General features: G+C 36.6%; 1 protein-coding gene across 5 annotated transcripts in view; it reads left to right on the top strand.

Moving 5' to 3' along the window:
• LOC113073054 (protein piccolo-like) overlaps window positions 1-22,970 on the top strand; it is a 74,108-nt gene extending 51,138 nt beyond the window's left edge. For 2 of the 5 annotated variants that reach the window (XM_026245928.1, XM_026245927.1), the window contains exons 18-38: window positions 2-1,734; window positions 1,908-4,044; window positions 6,174-6,200; window positions 8,299-8,387; window positions 8,736-8,811; window positions 9,043-9,168; window positions 10,715-10,823; window positions 11,150-11,217; window positions 11,561-11,772; window positions 11,902-11,952; window positions 12,589-12,719; window positions 13,634-13,660; window positions 14,204-14,297; window positions 15,078-15,149; window positions 15,420-15,699; window positions 16,387-16,581; window positions 18,238-18,343; window positions 19,093-19,160; window positions 20,033-20,161; window positions 20,298-20,443; window positions 21,140-22,970. In XM_026245928.1, the coding sequence (XP_026101713.1) occupies window positions 2-1,734; window positions 1,908-4,044; window positions 6,174-6,200; window positions 8,299-8,387; window positions 8,736-8,811; window positions 9,043-9,168; window positions 10,715-10,823; window positions 11,150-11,217; window positions 11,561-11,772; window positions 11,902-11,952; window positions 12,589-12,719; window positions 13,634-13,660; window positions 14,204-14,297; window positions 15,078-15,149; window positions 15,420-15,699; window positions 16,387-16,581; window positions 18,238-18,343; window positions 19,093-19,160; window positions 20,033-20,161; window positions 20,298-20,443; window positions 21,140-21,283 (6,020 nt within the window). In that variant the 3' untranslated portion in view covers window positions 21,284-22,970. The remainder of the gene's footprint in view (window position 1; window positions 1,735-1,907; window positions 4,045-6,173; window positions 6,201-8,298; window positions 8,388-8,735; window positions 8,812-9,042; window positions 9,169-10,714; window positions 10,824-11,149; window positions 11,218-11,560; window positions 11,773-11,901; window positions 11,953-12,588; window positions 12,720-13,633; window positions 13,661-14,203; window positions 14,298-15,077; window positions 15,150-15,419; window positions 15,700-16,386; window positions 16,582-18,237; window positions 18,344-19,092; window positions 19,161-20,032; window positions 20,162-20,297; window positions 20,444-21,139) is intronic. The other 3 variants (XR_003280446.1, XM_026245930.1, XM_026245929.1) reach the window with 3 other exon arrangements.
• Window positions 22,971-24,097: the final 1,127 nt, after the last annotated feature.

Here is a 24,097-nt window from a genome sequence, read left to right as displayed (position 1 = left end):
GAAGAAGCCTTAGACTACTCAAAGAAAGGCACTTTGGCATTTACTGGGATCACCACTACTCCATATTCTGAAGGAACGACATTTGCCATTAGTGGTTTACTAAGATCGACAAATGGAATCGTTTATTCATCTGTTGCTGCACCCGTTCCCTCCACATATGCAATTACCACCCAACCAGGTTCAGTATTCAGCACAACATATAATAGTCTCACCAATTCTACAGATCCATTTTCAGCACTTCAAAATCAGCCTGCTCCATATGGCTTTGTACACACCACAGCCACAGACCATTCAATATTCCCACAGCCTGAATTATCAAAGGATATTCTACCTTCTGCATTAGCCAATCTCCTTCCCTCCCTGACAGCGTTCCCTGAGCTCTACTCAGATGCTACTCTTGAGGTAATAGCAGCCTCCCTGGACATGCTGGTATCCCAGAATTTCCCTGATTTAGATGACAGCAAGAGCCAACAGTACAAGGCTGAACATGAGTTCTTACAATTAGAGAAATTGAAACAGCTGTGTCTAGCGGAAGAACTTGAATGGGAGAGGCAAGAGATACAGCGTTACCGTGAGCAAGAGCAGATCATTGTTCAGAAGGAGCTGGAGGAACTTCAAAACATGAAGCAGCAACTTCTAATGCAGCAAGAAGAGGAACGCAAAACCCATATGATTCTTCAGCAAGAAACTTTTGCACAGCAGCAATTTCAGTTAGAGCAAATCCATCGATTACAGCAGCAACTCCAGCAACAATTAGAAGAGCAAAAGATATACCCATACGGGTTCAGGCCAAGTAAGTGTATTTCCCCACCCTTGAGCTCAGACATCATACTTGACTCAAAATATTCTGGGGGAGATAATGGACAGTACTGGCCAGTGAAGGATGAAAATTCAGCGTCATCTGCAGTGTCCACCCATGTCTCTACATCAGGTCAAAACTGGCAAACAACAACTTCTGGGGCTTTTACACAGTATAGTTCAAGCATTCCTGCATCAGTGAGTGCTCAGACAAAGGATCAAATGCAGTTGTCCACAAACTTGCCAGATACAGCCAAGCAAGATCAAAGTGTGGGGTTAAGTGGAAAGAAATTGGTTGAGAGTGGTGTTCAAACGGATGATGAAGATGGGGTTGAAAAGATTCCTTCTGGTAGAAGGAGAAGAAGTAGGAGAAGTGTAGATAGCTGTGTGCAAACTGATGATGAGGATCAGGATGAATGGGATGTCCCCGTTAGGAGCAGACGCAGGTCTCGTTCCAGTAGATATGCTGATGGAGAGAAGGGAAAAAGCTCCAAGGTATCAAGTATTGCAATTCAGACTGTAGCAGAGATTTCAGTTCAGACAGAGCATTCAGGGACAATAAGGAGATCTCCTGTGCGGGCTCAGTTGGACACAAAAGTAGATTTACACAGAGAGGGCCAAACAGAAAGTGATTCAGAATTTATGTCAGACAGAGATAAAAGACGTCCAGCTCCTTCTGAGATAAGTGTCAGCACACACCTGACAGCTGACGATGTTGGAACATTGTTAGTTACCAAATCTCCAAAGGTATTATGCTCCCCAGTTTCACCAGTGTCCCCTGGAAAAAGCTCACAGAAGATGCTTACTGCTGATTCATCGAGGCATCTCAGTAGTCCAAGATCACTAAGGGCCTCACAACGATCTCTGTCTGACCCCAAGACACTCAGTCCGACCACTGAGGACAGAATGATGTACCAATACTCAGACACCTACTCAGTAAGCACTGCAATTTAAAATGGATTCACTCTTTCTTTTTTATCTAAAGCACAAATTTGATCTATTTTGTCCTCTTATAATGATTGCATTGTAAATGGTCCATGCTTAATATATTGCTTCTTGTTATTCTTTTTATTTCTGTTTTATTTGTTTTATTTCTGTTTTATTAACAGAGCAAAGGTTCTCAGAGCGGCACACCACTTGGCACTCAGAAGAAAGTAAAACGCACACTACCTCATCCACCTCCGGAAGAAGATACCCTCATTTGCCTCTCTGGGTACACCACTGCTTCTGCCAGAAGACGATTGTGCAGGAACACCACTATGGCACGGGCCAAAATCCTCCAAGACATAGACAAAGAGCTGGATTTAGTTGAACGTGAGTCCTCAAAACTCCGTAAGATTCAGGCAGAACTTGATGAAGAGGAGAAAGAGATAGATGCTAAATTGAGGTATCTGGAGATGGGTATAAATCGAAGAAAAGAGGCTTTACTGAAAGAGAGAGAGAAGAGAGAGAGAGCCTACTTACAGGGAGTGGCAGAAGAGCGAGACTACATGTCAGATAGCGAGGTCAGCAATATCAGAGAGGCACGAGGTAATGGTCATGGACTAGAACGGCCACGGACTGCCCCACAGTCAGAGTTTAACCAGTTCATTCCACCACAGACTGAGTCTGAGTCCCAGTATGCACAGCTTATGAGTCCATACTCCCATTATCAGTATGAATCCCAAACAAGTCAGTGTCCTCAACAGACATTGTACCAGCAGCAGTCTCTTTACCATCAGCAGGTGTCCCCCTACCAATCCATCTACTCATCAGTGCCCTCACTCAATCAGCAGTCCCAGCAGACTGGCTATGACCATTCCTCACTCCTCCTGATGCATCAGAAACCCCGTCAGACTACTTTGTCTGATTTAGAACCAAAGATTACGACAAACTATGAGGTTGTACGCAACCAGCCCCTCCTAATTGTCCCTACATCCACAGAGAGTGCATACGGAGTTTCCCATCTCGGTGGCAAATACAGTAGCCTTGATCTGAGGATGGGCTTGGAAGAGAGGGCCAGCATGGCCAGCAGTCCCTTGTCCAGCATATCAGCTGAGTCCTTCTATGCAGACCTTGACCACCACAATGCCAGGAACTATGTGTTGATTGATGACATCGGCGAACTCACAAAGAGCTCTGCAGGCCTTGGTTCAAGCTTCAGTATCGCTGATAAGGATATAAGCAAAGCTGACCGACTTCTCCGGACGGCTGATGTTCGTCGGACAGCAGATGTGGCAGACTTTCTTGGACCTCTTCAGGCTGCTTCTCGATTGCATTCATATGATAAAGCAGACGAAGATTCCATGGAAGAGCCATATGAATTGAAGATGTTAAAACAACAAATTAAGCAGGAGTTCCGACGTGGTACGGATAGTCTCGAACAGCTTACAGGCCTGCCTCACTACCTCCACTCTGACGTTAATTATAAGCATTTCCCCAAAGCTGACAAATATAGCATCGGGAGACTAACTTTAGAGAAGCAAGCTGCCAAGCAACTTCCGGCCTCAGTTCTTTACCAGAAACAGCTAAAGAATAAAAAAGCACTAATTGACCCCAAAATTACAAAGTTTTCACCTATCCAAGAGAGCAGGGACCATGAGCTAGATTACAGCACTTTTTTATCATCTGCCAGCTCATCAGTTGGTGGACTGTCTGCCAGGGCAAGGCTACTGCAGGATGAGATCACATTTGGTCTTAGGAAGAACCTTGCGGAGCAACATAAATATTTGGGTTCAGATCTTGGAGCTAGCCTGTCTCAGTCACTCAACTATGGCCAATCTCTCAATCTAGGGCCTACCATAAGGTCTTCCCTTCATGATGATGGCACTTACCCCAGTGGCACTCGGTCAAGACCTTCCTCTAGGCCTTCCTCTGTATATGGACTGGACCTGTCTATCAAAAGAGACTTGTCAAACTCATCATTACGCCTAAAAGCAGAGGGTGAGGGTATGGATTCCCAGTTTGTATCTAGGGCTAAACCAACAAGTCTGCCAATTAGTCAGAGCAGGGGTCGAATTCCCATTGTTGCACAAAACTCTGAAGAGGAGAGTCCACTGAGCCCTGTAGGTCAGCCCATGGGCATGGCCAGGGCATCTGCAGGCCCACTCCCACCCATCTCAGCAGACTCACGAGACCAGTTTGGCTCCAGTCACTCTCTTCCAGAAGTCCAACAGCACATGAGAGAGGAGTCCAGGACAAGTGGCTATAAACGGGACATTGCCTTTATAAAGGATGACCTTCAGGGGGCCATGTCAGATAGTGAAGGTAAATTTGTTATGAGATCTGTTATCTTCAACCCTAGCTTCTGTTGATATGCATATATTGTATGGCTCTGAATGCATAACATAAATCTGTGTGTAAACTCAGCTGTTACATTTTCCTTTTCTTTTTTCATCTTTTGTCTTGGAATTTTGCTTTACACTTTGCAGTCTGTCACATTTGTATAATGTCATTCTTTTAAATTTACATTTTCATCTACACACACACACGCACGCACGCACACACACACACACACACACACACACACACACACACACACACACACACATATATATATATATATATCATTTTGATAATTAAGATAAAAGATAATTTTGTTTCCTTTACCATTATTGTTCTGTCATATACAGTACATATAAGAAGAGAAGTGATTAAGGATATCTTCATAACTGTTCATTCAGCTATTTTAATTAATTATACACTCAGTGCCTATGCTATTTATCACAGCCCTGCAGCTGACGAGGAGACTGTTCTGCCTTTAGTCTATGAAGTTACAACATCCTGTAATTTTGTCAGAATCATTTAGTGACTGATTATCTTAGGAAGGCAGTAGACTGTTTATGAAATATATAAATGAAATTGTGATAATTTTGTTTTATGCTGTATGTTGGGGGAAAACAGTTATGCGGTGTGGCAAGTGGGCTCTGCTCCGCCCCACTCGCCACATGCGGTTAATCGGTAGAATATAAATTTATCTACAAGCTGCCAGTATCTTTCACTATAATTCCAACAGCTATAGGATACTAAGCCATTCTTTTAAATCAGAATTAAACTTTGTCTTCTTGTGAAGACATTCTCAAATGTTATATCCATGCAAGTACCTGGTTCAGTTTGTCTTGTTTTCATTAATCCAGAATATTTCAAATTGCAAAAATACATGTCATCACATTGATCGGACAAAATTAATGTAGTGAATTTATGTTTTCACCTGTTCTGTCCTCGTGGACAATAAAACAGACAAATTTGTGCTTTTGACAAATGATGATAAAAAATTGTAAATTAAATGAGAGATTCTGTTTAGACACGCTTAGTCAAAGATTCATGAAGCTAATCCGGTTATAACATGCATACACTGAAGATTAATTTTCCATTACCTTCAACTCTACTACTTTTAACAATTTTATTCATGTGATGTTAATGTCTGTAATCAGTGTTTCCAAATTTCATCCTGAATAAATTCTTGCTATTTCAAGTTTCTTTTTTTTTTCTTTTTTTTTTTTTTTTGCATGGCTAATGAATGGGAATTTAAAAACATCTTGCATGTTACACACACACACACACACACACACACACACACACACACACACACACACACACACACACACACACACATATATATATATATATATATATATATATATATATATAACATTTCTTTTTCTCAATTAATATTGTATTAATTCTCTTTCTGTGTGTTTTATAAATTTTTAGAAGTTTAACGTGAGCCAGGTGTAAATATGTGCAAAGTATGAATATATTTTGGTTTACAAAACTAAATGCTCTGCCGGGTTTGCATAAATATGACCCCAGGCTCTGTCTTGAGAATATCAGAAACAATTGGTGTTTCAGGATGCAACCTGTTTTGCTTTGTTTTAGTTTACAGTCAAAGAAACATTCAAGGCTCCAAAGCTCTTTCAGTGGTCTCAGTTTGTATAAACAAGCAGAATTAATAAATAATAAAATTTTAAAACCATCAATTTTACTTTAAAATTGATTTTACGTGGTTTTTGCAAATATGCCATAAATGCTGTCAATAGAGCTTAGTTCATTTGGAACCTGGGGCATTTATTTGCCAAACAAATAATTTCCTTTATAGCTTTGTGTAAACTTTTTTGCACATCTTAAATATTATTATATAGAATTATCATTATTTTTATTGGGCTACCTTACAGAATTCTGAATTTATTTAAAAGACTGTCTAGAGTGAAATACTGACTACAATGGTGTGCTTTATGTATTATAGAAAATGTATGAATTAGATGTTTGCTACGGAACATAATTCACTTCCACTGCAAATATAACGGTGTGTGTTTGTGTGTTTATTGGCAAAACATAGCTCTGTTTTAAGGCACATTTGACTATGAATTCTCTGAAATACAATGTTTGTACTACAGCTGGAGGTCCTAGCTGGAATGTGAAAGGTGAGAACTGCTGTTCAACAACCTTCAAAATATCACTAAGCATAAACCTACTTTCATGCGTGCCATAGTCTTGATTAATGGGCATTTCTCAGTGGTACACCTCAGACCCATCCTGGTGTTCATTATCACTGCACTTCTTCAAGGTCTCTCTGACATGGTCTTATCATATCAACCAGGGCACATACATGTCTACATACATGAGTGCATATGTGAGCATACTGTAGCAGAAGTTTCCTAGAACAAGCTAATCTCATTAGGAAACGTCATTCTAGCAACTTATCTTGCCCCACCAAAATATCACTAATGGAATGGAGTGCTCTGAAACTAGTTGATGTTCAAAATACAGGGCAAAGGTGCTGTTTTTGGTGATGCAGGATACAAGTTATTAGAGTGAAATATCCTTCTCGTATTGTTTTGGCTAAAATGCCAGTTTTCTATAGATCATATGTTCGCCATGGTCAGTGCATCCTCTAACTTCAGTAATAAAGGGAAGGCACTGTTGATTTAAGGAGACATTTCCTTGCAGAATGACAGCATGTCAAGCTCAATATTGCGAAACTCCTGCAGACAGATCAAGTTGTCAGTTTTCTTCTTACTCTATTAGGAGTTAAATGATGATTTGTGACATATTGTAGTGCTGCCTCAAGAATAAAAAATGCTTCGCTTACACAGTATTGTGATCAAGGCATCTGCAGGTTGTGCAAACTACAGAGTAAACAAAAGAGAAGATATTGCTTGCCTGAACTATTTTAGGTATATGCTGACATGTCTGCCCTAGCTTGAGTTATGAATTATTCTAGGAATTCCCAATGTCATTGAAGAAAGTGCTAGACTACTTAAAAAAGAAACTGGAAAACGGCACTAGGCCTATGTACAGTCTTGAAGGATGCAAATCTAACATATAAGCATTGCAACTGTGTAGGTGAGAACAAGTACTCAGCAAGAATCCTTGTTTTAATTGGTATTTTAGTTGTGTTTTACAACTAAAATATCTAAACATTCTTAAGACAAAACAAGATTAGTTTACTTGAGAGACAAAGTTGCATATTTTAGAATTATGTTTAGAAGAAAAATCTTACACTTTTAAAAATAAAGGCTCTTTATTGGCATTGAAGGTTCCATAAAGAACCTTTAACATCCATGGAACCTTTCCATTTTAAAAGAGGTTCATCATATCATTAAAATATGCTTCACACCAAGAAAAAAAAATATATTATTGAAGAACTTTTCCTTTTTAGGAAACCAAAAATCTTCTTCTATGGCATCACTACAAACCCCTCTTCTTGGAACCTTTATTTTAAGAGCATATCCATTATTTTAAGCAAGAATCTAACACAATTGGATTGAAAACTAAATTGATTTAGTTTTAGATTTGTAACACAATTTTGTGTCTCAACTAAATTTATCTCTAAGAATGTTGAATTAATTACGAAAAGGTTCTGGTGTTCAGACTGCAGTTTGGAATAACGGAATAGTTTTAGCATCATGAAAGTCTGGTTTTATAGAACAAAAGCTGTAGTTTTGTTTGAGTAGTGTTTCATTTGTAAATGCTTACTAGTGTACTAACAGAAAACTTACTAATCATTAGACATTTGGTAAGGCATCTCATCATCACACTGTTGTATGATGGTGTGTGTATCTGCGTGTTTCTGCTGTGGTTAGTTCCCACAACAGTTCTCTTATCAAATGCTCGACGCATGACATGTAGCCCAATCTGGAAGAGAGACAGCATGCATGTTCATGTGTGCATGCCTAGACACACATCTCAGATCCTTTTTCTGCCCTCACCATCCTCTGTCACTGCTTCCCCTGGGGTCAGGGTACTTAGTATATTTAGTATTTATCTAAACAAACTCTCTTGATTTGAAGCTTTGCAGAATGGAGGTTAGTGTCCAAACCCTTTTGAAACATAGATATTGTTCTCGGAAGCCCTGACCCAAATCCATCAAGCTGTCAGTTCAAACACTCTAGCAAAGGAGTGTTCCCGACTGGGGGTGGTGAAGGGATGGTTGTCTGGGAGAAAAGTGGTGGAGTGGGACACATGGCCCAGTTTTGTCACTTGTGATGGTACAGTGGATGCTTTCTTCCTGTCTTTTAGCATATCACCTTCAGCACGAAGAGACAGACTGGTTTGACAAACCCCGCCAGGGACGTGGAGGACCAGAAGCTGGGGCAGAGAGAAGACAGGTAAATTAGTTTCGCTAAGTAGGATGTGTTCCTGGAAATTTTGTTGATCCTGGAATAATGTACCCACAAAAAAAAAAACAAACAAACAAAAAAAAAACATTATTTGTACATTATAGTAGTAGAGTTATAGGTCAATATCTGATGTTTTAGCCCCAACCCAAACTTTTAAGGCTAACCCTACAATCCGAATGTTATTCCAGGAACATATTCTACTTTAACCAAAGTCACACATGAATATACTGCACCTATCTGTGAAAGAACACCAAACTACGTCTGTGTATTTATTTCAAAATTGCTGTTAGAACTTCAGCTACTGTTTATTCTTTTGGATTATTTTTGTTGTTACAGATGAAAGGCGGCCATTACCCCTTCCCACACTCTCGCATCAAACTGCAAAGGGACCCTAAGGACCACACCGTCTCAGGTACGTTTTCATAGCAATTACTCTACAAGATACACATAGCGAAATGTAGCATTTAGGCATGCAAGTTAAATTACTGGAAGGAAAAGCATAACAGCAAATGTAATCTATCTCATGGAAGCCATGTTGACGAAGAGATTATGTTTAAAATGATCCTGAAATGCTCTGACTAGGATCCAATTAATCATTAGTAACTGGTCATTCATCGGCTAAACTGAACTCATCTGAATTCAGGCAGTGGGCTGGGAATTAGAGTTGTGGGTGGAAAAGAGATTCCAGGGACCAACGGTGAGATCGGAGCCTACATTGCCAAGGTTTCAGCAGGGGGATGTGCTGAGTATACAGGAAAAGTTGTTGAAGGTAAGAACTTCTGTATTAGTTAATCTGATAACATTAGCAAATTAAATTATCTTACAGAGAGTAAGGGGTTAAAGAAGTGAAAGAGAGGCAATAAATAAGAAAATGTGGTTAAAACAAGTTTATATTGATGCTTTTGTATTGATGCAATTCCTAAATTCCTAAAAAGTATTTTTAAAAAGCAAGTATCAGCAAAAAACATTCATTTTAAGCATTCAGTATTCTTTCAAAGGGAAAAGTACCTAATTTAAAAGGCTATTTCTCATTCCAGTATGCTATTGTTGTGGTATGATTGCTCTCCTTGTTGACAAATGCTGGCTCAGCACACTCTGTCAATTTAGATGAGCCCCTGTGAGAGAAGCTCGGCTACCTGAACATGTTTTCGCTTGTTTGATTTTTATTCTTTCGTAACTTGTGTTTTTAGCAAAGACTTGCTATATTAAAATGTTTCCTTTTTAGTGCCAAGACTTTTGTCTACTTTTTTGTTTCGTTCCTGAAATATGCAAGCACCAGTCTTCTGGCAAATTACACAAGCATCTGTTCTTAGCATCTTAAATATGCTTTTCTCTTTATACAGTATAATGTCTGCTGCCACAGTGGAAAATGTGCTAGAGAGCAGCTTTAATATCTGATAGCTGTAGCAATATTATTACTTGGGCCAAGAGTTGAGTGAATACACAACTGCACAATGCATACTCATATGACATTAAAGCCTTTGAAGACGCTCCCTTTTATAGCTCACAGTATTTTCAACATATAAACTGAATCCAATCCCAACTATGCACAAATCATTCAGATACAAATTTCAAAGCTGAAATAATGATTTTGGCCTAGTGGTAATCTTGCAGAGTAATATGGAGATATGACTGACGCACTTGCAGAACATTTGAGAGGTTTTTGAGTGGAAACTAAAGGCATTGATTTTGTAGAGATGAACAGACATTTGAATGATGCCCTGCTGTTATCATCCGCTGAAGCACTTCGAATGCAAAAGACCAATCTGAAGACTCGGTTTTATTTGTGTAAGTGCTCGGGGTTTAACCTCAAGCGGGCTTGGGTTTGCAGTGATGCTTTTAAATAGTTTTTTTTTTCTCTCTCTGTTTTCTGCCCTTGTTTTCGGGCTCTGAAGCTCCAGGACTGTTTCCTTGTAGTGAGCGAAGTGCTTAGGGAAGCATGCTTTTGCAATAGTGTGTGTGTTATTTATGTGTTTGGTTAATTCAGTGATTGTTTTTTTTCCTGAATTTACCCTCAGGAATCACAATAGCACATCTATCTTTCTATCTGTGGGTGACTCTATCATAATAGTTTTTGGTGTCTCCCAATACAGAGTGCAAAGAATCCAAACTTTTGCTCTAGATTTGAGGTTTTTAAAAAATAATCATACATTTGGTGACTTTTATAAACAACACCTATTTTTAATACTTTCCATAACAATCTGCAAACAAATAATGTTCTTGCTAAGGTGCACTGTGAGTATCTGTTTTTTGTGTTCTGACCTAATACCTGTTTTTTTTTTCTCACTGGATCTGATATGTGTTGTGTTCCTCAGGAATGCAGGTTCTAGAGTGGAATGGAATCTCTCTGCTGGGAAAAACATATGAGGAAGTGCAAAGCATTGTGGGTCAGCAGTATGGAGAGGCAGAAATATGTTTGCGCCTGTATGTTTCAATCATTTATTCAATGTTAAGTCCACCATGATAATATGCTGATTTAGTGCCCCTAGAAACATTTGTTTTTATCAATATATGAACATGGTATATTTAAGGACCATGGTTTACCAGCAGATACCCTCACTGTACCATGGTAGTTCAGTGCATTTTTGTAATATAATTTCACACAATTAGACTTGAAATAACGTTTCAGTTTCTAGAATGTGTCTTATTTAATGCTGAATGGTGAGACATCGATTTAACTGTCAAACATGGTCAAATTGTGGTCTTTAAGCCAATATGCTAATACAGTTGTTATCTTGACTGCTGTTTAGAGACCTAAACATGCTCTCCGGCACAGAACACCCTCAGCAAATGGAGCACCAGACTCAGTTGAGAACTGGTGAGTGTCTCCAACATTTTCTGGTCTTCCCTTCATACTATATTTACATGTTGTGATGCCTTTAATAAGCTTTTCACAGGAGCGAGAAATCATTTAGCCTCCTTGTTAGTGCATCCACCTCTCGTGCCGGGAGGTGGACTAAAACAAGGGCTCTTATCTGAAGTTGTCACTTCCTCTCCTACAACTTTCTGATTTTAACCCAAGGTCATGAATCTGTGTGTTAGGACTGTTTTTGTGCATCAAAATTCTTGTACTCCTTACCGTGACAAATGTGTCTTTATTAATAAGTAAGCTGAAAAGGGTTTGTTTTGTGATATAGTTGTTGTGTGTATTTGTGTTGTAGGTGAGCATCAGCGTTCTCCAGGTGTTGACCCAAAGCAGCTGGCTGCAGAGCTGCAGAAGGTATCGCAGCAGCAGACTCCTGCTTCCGTGCTGTCTGCTCTGGAGAGAGCGGGACACTTGCACTCTGGCACCGGATCTGCCGCTTCAAGTGGGGTCCCCAGCCCTGGGCAACCCGGGTCCCCTTCTGTCAACAAGAAGCGTCATAGTAGCAAGGTACTGTAAAGTGTGCATGAAGATGCCACCTAATGTATTTAGAGCATACATCAAATGTGTCTAGATTTTGGAACTTCAAACTAGATTTAAAGCAGACAGGGATTTAGTTTCTATTATTTTGTTTTTCAGTCAGCTGAGGTTCTGAAGTCACAACCGCATCCAATCACTGGTGAAATACAAGTGAGTATGTGCACCAATTTCACAATGAATACATTTATACAGATAAGTACATTCTAAAATTAATTTGAATTATATGTTTGTTTTTTGGCTGTGTTCATTTTTTCCATTTCTACATATCTGAATAAGGCAGCTTACTATATTAATCAATGTAATCAAACAATGCAAACATCATTTAACTGACTTTGGAATATCAGTTGTAACGGAGTTATTTTTAAAAATTTTATTAATTAATTAATTTTATTATTTATTTTTAATGTCCAGGCAAAACTAATTGTGCAGTATGAAAAGTTGCAGAAGTTTGCAGTGTATAAGTTAAAGAAAAATATTATTTTACTGTTATGTTTATGAAAAGAATGAATTTAAATAAATGAAAAATGCTAATATTTTAATATATTCAAATATCATATTTAAAGTGACATGGCCAAGTATGGTGTCCCATACTCTGAATTTGTCATTTTACTCATCCAAGTGCACACAGCCAAAATAATGAACTATCAGCCTTACTGACTCACTCCAGTATTGACTGCTTTATTGAATTTAAATTGCAGCTTTCCAGTGCTTATTTTAGGAATAAAATTCAATTTGAATAGACTGCCTGTAGTATTATGTATCTCATAATATATATCGTTTCCTTAGCTTCAAATCAACTATGACAGGAATATGGGCAATCTGATTGTTCACGTGCTACAAGCAAGAAACCTTGCTCCTAGAGAAAACAATGGATACACAGACCCTTTTGTGAAGGTCTATCTCTTGCCAGGGAGAGGGTGAGTATCCTTGTGTACACAGCTCTTTCTGTGTGTGGGTGTGTGTGTGTGTGTGTGTGTGTGTGTGTGTGCAGGTGTTAAAATTATAGTAAGAGCGAAGAATGAAAGCTTTAGAAAATATCTACAGTACGTATATTTATTTTATGTGTGTCCTTGTCCACATATATAAACGTTGTAATTGTGGTTAATTTATTGTCAGATTTTTTTGTTTGTTACTTGAATCTTTTTTTTTTTTTTTTTTTTTTTTTTTTTTGTGGAATAGCTCCTGTTGTTGTTTTTTTCTTCAATATCAAATTTCTGCTAAATAAAATCAAGTGCGCCTTTAGCTCCATTGTACCCTCTACAAATTATTCCATAATAATTACATTGGAAAGAAAGTGTTAAAATGTTTTTAATAATAGACTGAATCGCTGGATGCCGGAATAAAAATGTCACCAGTAATAATTGGCGTATCCAGTGGCCTAAAAGGTCTTTCTTCCTTGGTAGAAGTCCTCACCACTTTAGTATGGAAATGACTTATTGGAAGACTAAAGTGGAAGAGATCTTCCTTAGAGAAGTCAATTTTTATTAGCTTAGCCTTCCTCTCTTAACATGCTACCTAGTAATCAAGCTCAGTGTCTCGGACTGCGGAGACAGCGCAATCGATATGGTTTCCACCAGTATGGGGTGTAATGCTATATCTGCCATCTCCTAATGGCCATATCTCCAGTGTTTATGAGATTAGTTCCTATTACCTGCACAAATGATTCTTTTGTCTGGCACTAAAAGCCGGACAGACACAACCCCACCCCGGACCCGGACCTCAACTTTTTTTGAGGGGTTTCTGTCTCCCCTTTCCTTGGATTCTCTGACTGTTGTCTGTTTGTCTGTCTACTTTTACTTTGCATTCCACACAAATCTCCGGATTGGTTCAGCCAAGTCATGGTTGTCCAGAACGCAAGGTAGTGTGGTGTTTCTTTTCTTTTCATTTTGCTTTTTCACAGGTGCGCGCGTGTGTGTTTGTGTGTGTGTGTGTTTGGATTTCCTTTCTTTAATTATCTAGCTGTCATTCATGTGGTGAAGCCTACTGTGTCATCTGTGACGTGTCTCAGATCTACCTCAAAGCAACCTCTACCTCTGAAGTTTTTGATTTGAAGTCAATCAATTCTTTAATTGATTCCCTCAAAGCCAGTAAATATTAAGTACAGTTGTGCGACTCTACCATTGTGCAAATTCACGTCAGCTCATTGTAAGAGTCTAGTGCTATTGTATGCTTGCATAGGTCGCCCATATACTCATGTAGAAGTTGGATTTTTACTCTGTGATCTGATAATGTCATTATCATCATTGGTGGCATGGACCGTAGCTGCATCGGTGTTGCCTCTTGTGAGGTCATCTCAACTCCTCTAGCCTCAAGTGGCTAAAAATATGCTACGTAAACATTTGAAGTGTATCATCTAACTTTATTGCTTCTTGTATCCTGTCTCAACATGATAACCGTGCAGTGCTGAAAACAAGAGAAGGATTAAATATGTCCAGAAGACCCAGAACCCAGAGTGGAACCAGACCGTAATTTATAAAAACATCCATCTGGAGCAGGTAAGACATATTATTACATATGTATTTTTTTATTATTATATATATTTTTTATTTATATTTTTGTTATATCATAAATGTATTATATGTTTAATTTATTTATAAAATATTTTATGATGGCAGTTATTATTATATTTATATTATCATATATGTATTATATTTATATACATATATTTAAATACATGCTACTGTTCAAAAGTTTGGGGTCAGTGATTTTTTTTTTTTTTTTTTTTTTTTTGACACATTAAAGTAAAGACATTTATAATGTTATGAAGGATTTCTATTTCATGAAAATGTGGTTGTCTTTTATATAGTTAGTTCCTGTTTGGATAATATACATTTCAGTTCAAATGAATTGTTCTGAATATCTCTTCTAAAAGATCTATATGAAAAATTTAACTTTCCCTGTGTGTGTGCTTTTCTCTCTATTTTTCTCTCTTTTTACTCTCTACTAGAGTTCATCTTTCTTCCCTCTCTAGCTATATAAGGTTACAGCCTATTTAGTCCAAGGAATATGCACAGATCTTTACCATGTAATTAAAGTAGTCAAAAACACAAGGGATGTTATATCACACTCCCATCCCCAATGTGTCCCATTTTTTTCCATCCAAACTTGGCTTTGCATGCTTAAAAACTCCGAAAGTTAATCCAGTTTTGCATTGCTATGCTGTTTACTGAGTCACAGATGTTATGTTAAAAGATGTTTCTACCTTGATGAATTGTATTTTTCCTGCATCTGCCTGAAAATGTTTGTGTGTCTGTTTGTGTGTGTGTTCACCTCAGCTGAAGAAGAAAACTCTGGAGGTTACTGTGTGGGATTATGACAGATATTCCTCAAATGATTTTCTGGGAGAAGTGAGTGTCATACCGTGCACCAAAAAAATAACAGAGAAAAACATAATTTGCATAATTCCTTAGAAGTAATGTAAAGTATGCTAGCATTTTGTCTTCTGCACCAGGGTTTACTATGTTAAGTCATTATTCTGTCAGTATCTGTTTACATTATTATCCAAAATAGAACAGTTTATAGAAAACAGACATTTCTATTAAGTCATATGAGTAAATAGAAATCTAACACATTATTAACGAGTTTATTTTGACATTTTTTTTTTTTTTTTTTTGTAGGTGCTCATTGATCTCTCAAACACAGCTCAGCTGGATAACACACCTCGCTGGCACCCCCTAAAGGAGCAAAGCGAGAGTATTCACAATGGAAAAACACACCCTCCGCAGGGGCCCGACGGCTCCGGGGGAAACGGAGGTCAGGGCGGCTCTGGCAGTCAGGGGGGCCCTGGAGGGCCAGGAGGTTCTGGAGGTCAAGGAGGGCAACCAGAGAACCAGCAGTCCCCTAAAACCTCCGTCATTAAGAGCCGAAGTCACGGCATTTTCCCTGACCCTGCTAAAGGTAGGTCATGCATACTAAACAGAAATACACACAGGAATCACACAAGTGGGAATTAGTGTAACTTGTCTTAGAATACCTTTTGCAGCCAGTAAATTTTTTACAACTTTTTTCCCCTTACAGTCACCAAGCCTGCATTTATGTGACCAAAACAGTAAAATTGAGAAATATTACTGCAATTTAAAACAACTTTCTAAAAAAACGCTTTCTATTTTAACAGAATTTAAAATTATATTAAAAGAAAATTAACTCTATTAAAATAATTTGAAAAGTAATTTATTCCTGTTATTCATAAGTTTAATTTTCAGCATCACTTCTCCAGTCTTAAGTGTCACATGATCCTTAAGAAATCATTCCTGACTATCAGCAGTGCTGAAAACAGTTCTGCAGCTTAATATCTTTGTGGAAACCATGATAGTTTTAAAAAATATATATTATTATTTTAATTGACAAATAGAAAGTTCAAAATAACTTTATTTAAAATATAAATATTTTGTAATATTATATCTTAACTGTCACTTTTGAATGTAATGCATTCTTGTTGAATTCAAGTATTAATTTCTTTCCTAAACAAAAAAACAAACTCACTGACTTGAAACTGAACAGTAGTGTATAATGAACAGGAGATGGACGGTTTAATATTTGGGATTAGTGCTGGATTAATGGAGGGCATGTACTGTATGTTCACAGATACACAGGTCCTTACAATAGAAAAGTCCCACAGTAGTCCCGGCAGCTCCAAATCTTCCTCTGAGAGTCACTTGCGCTCCCACGGCCCCTCACGCAGCCAGAGCAAAGGCAGCGTCACCCAGGCCCACCTGGAAGAAGCCGGGAACGCCATCGCTGCAGCTGAGGCTGCGGTGCAACAGGCCCGACTCCAGCCAAGTAACACTTACTACTTCACATGAGCTCACAGCCTATCTGTTCTCTGTCTTTCTTTCTGTCTGTCCTCTCGTTCTCGCACTCTTCCGCTATTTCTTTGCCTTTCCCTCTCGTCCTCACCTTTCTGACACATAGTTTCGTTTTTGGTTTTGTTTTCATCATTTTGTTAATTAGTTGAAGCCTTCATTAAAATCACAAAATTAAACATTAAACTTAATAATCCACAAGACAGAAAAAATCTTATTGACTATTAAAGCAATAGTTCACCAAAAACTTTTTTTTTGGGGGGGGGGGGGGGATTTACTCCCCTTTGTCTGTCTGTTTCCTTATTAGAAGAGAATTGGAGAAATTGCATTACATCACATCACTTGTAGACAAAGGGATCCTCTGCAGTGAAAGGGTGGCATCAGAATGAGAATCCAAACTTGCAGCTTTTCGCTTCACAAATAGATTTTGCCGTAATTACCATGATGTTTTTATCAGTAGTTTGGACTCTCATTCTGACGGCACCCATTCCCTGCAGAAGAAACATTGATGAGCAAGTCATGTAATGATAAATTTATCCAAATCAGTTTTATATACTGATATTTGCATACTGAGTGGCAAAATAGAAATTATCTCATTATAAAGATATAAATTTTTAATAAAGCCTATAAAACCCTTAATATTTTTAACAACCAATCTCTGTTAAACTCCCATCTGTAAATTGAATATCACAAATCTGCCATCAGCTGTCGTAAAACTTGGGTCAGCAATTAGATATAAGAGAGATAGAATAACATTTTATTTCCAAGATAAAATTTAATGCCAGACATTCAGGCTTAGTGTTTTTTTTTTTTTTTTAATAGCAGGTTTTTTAGTAGCAGAGGAGGCATTTTTTTGCTTTAAAAAATAAAAAAAATCCCTCAAAGTACAGCAGAACTTTTTCCTGACATCATAGGGAGGCTAATCGTAAGCTAAACCTGAGTGTATTTTGGAAAACACTTCACATTGACATCCAGAGCATGATGCACCCCTCTGTTACCTCATTCCCCCTCTGCAAGTAAAATCCCAGGCCCTTATCCCCGATTCAAACTCATATCTATGTCCGCATGACTGTGGTGTGTAAAAATCATGAGCTGGTTTCATGTGAGGGAGGCCATGCAATCTCTGGATGAGTCCGTGTAGAGACTGCCCCATCTAAAGGCAGAACTGGCCCAATATTGATCACGCTACATCTTCCAGCCAATGAGAGCAAAGTATCGAGTCAGATGACCGTAATGGAGGGATCTCTGCTAGAGGAGGTGAGAGACGTGACTCCTCCCTCTCTCTAAATAAGAATAAAATCAGCACAAACCACGCCTCCTTTAAAGTAGCAAAACACAAAAATGTTTAAATCTAAAATCAAGGCAGCCGTTAACTTTGCATGGAAGAATGTTGTGTTTTTAAACCAATGTTTAACGTTATTTTTATTTTTTTTAAAGAGTGCATTACTTTTAATTTCACTGTAGTCTCTTTTTTTTAGTTCTCTTATCTTTTCTGTCCATATGTAACTTTGTGTGCAAAGTGCATTTCCATTCTTTTTGCATAAATGATGTTTAAGTTAGTAGTGTAAATAACGAGTCCCTTGCTTAATATGGCTCATGTCTAATGTGTTTGTGTATGTGTGTATTTCTACAGATAAAGCAAACCACAAAATAATCGATGGGGATGCATACACTCTGGACAGTGAAGATACTTTGGGCACTAACGCTGTGGACAGTGCCATATTTCAGGTCCCTCAGTTGTAAGTATGCCTGTTCACTCCTGTAATCGTATTAATCTGTATTAGATGGATTTCCGTGTATCCAGTGGACTGATCGATATGTTGGATGATATTTGGCTATCTGAGTGTTAGTGCATCTTTATATAAGTTCTGAACCTATTTTGAGTGATTTTTTTTATCTGCAAAATCTGAGATATTTCCTAGTCATTTTATGTATATATATATATATATATATATATATATATATATATATATATATATATATATATATATATATATATATATATATATATATATATATATATATATATATATATATATATATATATATATATATATACATAAAATGACTAGGAAATATCTCAGATTTTGCAGATAAAAAAAATCACTCAAAATAGGTTCAGAACTTATATAAAGATGCACTAACATCTTTATATAAGTTCTGAACCTATTTTGAGTGATTTTTTTTATCATCATTTTATTTCATAAAATGACTAGGAAATATCTCAGATTTTGCAGATAAAAAAAATCACTCAAAATAGGTTCAGAACTTATATAAAGATGCACTAACATCTTTATATAAGTTCTGAACCTATTTTGAGTGATTTTTTTTATCATCATTTTATTTCATAAAATGTATATATATTCACAATATATATACACAGTACACACACAAATACTTTGTAAAAAAAAATGTAGGAAACTTAATTTATACCCAAATAGTAAAAAAAGTTGTAGTTCTGACACCTTTTTATCCGATTCTCTATCAGGAAAAACATTCCAAACGGAACCGATAAAGGCAGAGGAATTGAATCTTTGAACCTGTCTGATTCAGAAGGTAACAATCTGTTTCATATTCCAGTATCATGTGAGGTTTCAGTTCACACACAGTCTACTTTTAGTTGTTTCCGTGCTCATAAAAGTGAACCTCATGAGAACTAAATAAAATTGGCAAACTGTGAGTCATAATAGATTTTTAAACCGTGTTCCACAGGTCAGGTTCACCACTGAGGTTAAATTAGCACTTGTCTGAAAGCTGTTGAGACTAATGTTAGACAGAGGAAAACAACAGTCATCCCCTTCTGTTCTGTTTTAGACGTGCCACTGTCACTGCCATGCGCTGCTGAATAATTCATCACAGCACAGGGTGTGTGTTTTTGTTGCTGTCAAAGGAGACAGACGTCGGCACGACTAAACATAGACTCTAAGTGTGTCATGAGCATGGCAAAGTGTCAAAAGTGCATTACTGAACTTTGTACAACCTAATGAACATTACACAAAAACATTGTTTGGTATTTAGTTACCACCGATATCTTGTTTCGTAATCCATTTCAGTATACTTCTCCATGTTTTATATCATATAAATATATATATATATATATATATATATATATATATATATATATATATATATATATATATATATATATATATATATATATAGTATTAACAGTTTAAGGAAGGATCACTGATTTACCATTCCGCTCAGTGCAAAATTGTAATTTCATGCGTGTACACTAGAAGTCGCCATTGCTCACCACTTATATAAGCTTTTATTGAACAAACGACAACTTAAAGCAACATTCCAGCCTCCCAACAAAAGAAAAATCACATCCAGAAATTGAGTAGAGACAACAAATATATAGAATATATGATGTTATAATACATTTTAAAATATCTATCTACCTATCTGTCTGTCTGTGGCTGTAGGTAAGATGATGGGTGAGATCAAGGTTGCTTTAAAGAAGGAAATGAAGACAGAAGGAGAGCAGCTGGTTCTTGAGATCCTGCAGTGCAGAAACATCACCTACAAGTTCAAATCTCCTGACCACCTACCTGGTATTGAAACATTCCTCAAACACATCCTTAGATATGGCACTGACATACAAATATTTTAGTCAAGATAAGTTAAATGTCAACTGAGAAATCTTGATAGTGTACTGAAGAAGTATTATTTCACTATTTCACGTCATAGACTTGTATGTAAAGCTGTATGTGGTGAATGTGGCCACTCAAAAGAAGATCATAAAGAAGAAGACCAGAGTGTGTCGGCACGACAGAGAGCCATCATTCAATGAGACATTTCGTTTGAACCTGAATCCTGTTGGCCACTCTATACAGGTGAGAGAGAATATAAACTGAGGCAAATTCAAAATGCCAGACAGTCAATATGGCTGAACAATGAGTATCATTTTATACCCAGTAGCAAAATACACAAGAAGTCTTTTCTGCGCATTAAGGCCGCATTTATTTGATTTAAAAAATGAATATTGTGAAATATTATTACAATATAGAATAACTTTTTTCCTTTTTAATACATATTTTTATATATAATTATTTACTTCTTAATATAGTTATATAAAATTACATGTAATTTATTCCTGTGATGGCGAAGCTGAATATTCAGCAGCCATTACTTCAGTCTGTTACATGATTCTTCAGAAATCTTTTAAAATGCTGATTTGAAAAATAAATAAATAAATAAAAATCTTATAATCAATGTTGAAAACAGTTGTACTGATTATTATTATTATTATTATTATTATTATTATTATTATTATTATTATTATTATTGAGAAACCCAGGATACATTCTTTTCAAGATTCGTTGACGAATAGAAAACATTTATTTTATTTTTATTTTTATTTTTTTGTAGCAATTTTAATCATTGCTGTCACTACATAAAAATATTGATTTGTAATATATATTAATATAAATAATCTAACTGATCCAATGCTTTTAAATGATAGTGCATGTATTGTATTATTTAATTTCCTTCCTTTCTCTCTTTGTCTTTTATCCCCTTGCCCTTCACAGCTGTTCCTGGTGTCAAATGGAGGGAAATTTATGAAGAAGACCCTGATTGGTGAGGCCTACATCTGGCTGGACAATGTGGACATGCGTAAGCGGGCCGTCAGCTGGCACAAGCTAGTGGCCACAACCAGTCAAACACAGCCATAACCACATGCCATCCATCTCCCATCAATGCCCTCCAAAAAAAGAGAAATAAAACAGGACAAGGTGGGTTTGTGTGTCTGGAATGACTGATAGATCATGGAAAGAGTCCATTCACCAAGACAGAGACATGTATGTCCACTCCCAGAGCACTGCTATTGCAGGAGTCATTTCTGCAACTACATTCTACATCTAACATATCTTAGGCATGGGCCAATTATGACTACATTTCAATGTCATTCCTGCTTTTATTAAAATACAAAATCATATATATTTCTCGCAAAAAAACATTGTTCGTAAGAGGATAGATGTAGCATATAGTTGACACAATCATGTGATATATAATGACCATATCAGACTATGTTATGCACTGTATGGAGGTTATACTGTAAGGAAGAAAGACAATCATAAATATAATGGATTCTATTCTTTGAATGCAACATCCAGTCACACAGTTCAATATCCCTCCGTTTATCATGTCTTGAGTGTCGTCTTCAATGTTTAGGGAACGTTGAAACTTCAGGTTGTGACTGACATCAGCTATTGGACATGGATCGGTCAATGAAGTCGAGATGATCTGGGTTTCACACATTCCTCCTGATCATTTCAAGAATTTTGCCGGATGCTAAATGGAGGTGTGCTTTGTTTTTATCGTCTCAAGTCCTCAAATGTGGTTCTCTGAGGTTAAAAGGCATCTATTTTCATCCCAGAAGTATGATTGTATGTGTCCACCATGTGTGTTTGTTTTATGAACAGCATCTTGAAGTAAATGTCATGTTAGTGGTCAGATGTTGTCTCTGTTTTGTAACCAAGTTCCAAATGTGACTCCAAATATGCAAAGATCAATAATAATAATGATAATAACTAACGTACGTTTGAGTCCTCCTTGGCATTTATATACGGATTCTGGCTCAGTTGGCTTGATTGAAATCCTGATGTAACGTTTTGTTGTTTACTTTAATGGTGCAAGGTGTCTGTCCTGCGTCACGTGTCTCTGTTCCATGGTGGTGCACTTTTGATATTGTTTTTCTGCTGTAAAGTTCATCTGTTCATGTCAGTTTAGTTCTTTTTCATTATGATCACTGCCTCTTTAACCTCCGCCATATCAGTGTGTAATGACACTAGTATGTGCCATTGATAGATAAAGGCACATGTGTTTTGTCCGTCTAGGATCTCAACACAAGACAGTAATTTTCTAACTTAACAGTCAGTGTTTCCATTATCAATATCACTGGACATCTTTCAAACATGGAAACAGACTGTTTTCTTACCTGGCTAATAAAATGTACACTAACGTTTCTATATGATTTAATCTGCATCTTGCACAAGTGGTGCACAGATGTACCTGAATATAAGGTTGCTGTCATAGTAAGATCAACTATTGTGTGCCAACCTGATGTTTTAACCAAATCCACTGGTTCTGTTTGGGTAAATCTATGCAACATGGATTATGTTCTTTGAATGCATAAATCTTAACATGCGATATCAAGCGAGTGTCAGAATATTTGTATATCTGTTAAAGAAAAGGGGGAAAAAAAAGAAATTAATTATATGAAGATTGTATAGTGTTTATTCTTTATTTATTTATTTATTACTTCCACTTTATGGCACAGTACATTTTACTCATATGCACTTTACATTATTGTTTTCATAGGTTTCAAAATGTAATCGTAAATAATGATAAAATAAATATGCTGACCTGAAAATTAGATTTTTTTTGTTTGGTTTTTTTTGTAAAAGGTAAATATATATATATATATATATATATATATATATATATATATATATATATATATATATATATCTGTGCAGATTTTAAATGTAATAATGCATATTTTATGTTGTGCATCGTTATGATGGCCTATTAAAACCTGTAAAAAGTGTCATCAGTTTTATTTAGATCATCACACCTTTCAAAGTGTGATTTTTTTTTTATGTTTTCTTTTTTTTTTAGATGTTCCCTTTAAACAAGCACATCCATTCAATCTGTTTAACTACTAAATATAAACTTGTATTCTAATATTACCCCAATCATGATGCATTTGATGAATTCAGTTGCTGTAAACCGTGTGAATGTGATTTTGTTATTTTTTGATTTTGTAAATACATAGGATATTTTCTATGAGAAGAGGTCTGAATATTTATTTGGCCTGACGTTGAGCATGTGATTGTGATCGAGGTCAAACTCTGTCTGTACATATTGTATTTGTCTAACTATGTAAGAAACTAATATCTGGATCATTTTGAAATCATGTGTTCGATCAATCCATTCCAACCTGTTTGACAAAATCAACAACATCTCTCACAGTGAAAACAAGATGGTTTAAAAATAAAAAAAGGAAAAAAGACGACACAAAATTCCGTCAAATTGAATGGTTGACAAAGAGTTTCTATGTTTTTACATAGATGTTGCATGTTTTGTTAGATGTATGTTGATATATTTTGCCTCCGGATTCAGTTTAAAAAGAAAGAAAAATTGAACACATCATCTGAAGTTGTATGCGGACTGTAAAAATGCTTGTAAAATGAGTCTTGTTTTTCACTTCATGTAAAAAAAAAAAAAAGAAGAGAAAAAGAAAATAGTATACAAAAATCCAATGTTATGGTTTTGTGGTTGTCCACATGATGTCATGAAATTATGCAAATTGTGCAGTAGAGAAAAGGAAAACTAAGAAATAAAAATCTTTCTCCCTGTGTCTAAATAATAAATAATAGATTCTATTTCAAATGTGAACATGCATTTTGTTTGTTTTGAATCTTTGATGCTTGTATCTTGTCAGCCGGTCTATTTTTCAATCTTATTCGATGGTTGGTTGTTGA

Source organism: Carassius auratus, unplaced genomic scaffold (genome assembly GCF_003368295.1).
Source record: "Carassius auratus strain Wakin unplaced genomic scaffold, ASM336829v1 scaf_tig00011294, whole genome shotgun sequence".
Classification (NCBI taxonomy): domain Eukaryota; kingdom Metazoa; phylum Chordata; class Actinopteri; order Cypriniformes; family Cyprinidae; genus Carassius; species Carassius auratus.
The sequence above is the reverse complement of the archived record's forward strand: the minus strand, read 5'-3'. Positions and strand labels throughout refer to the sequence as shown.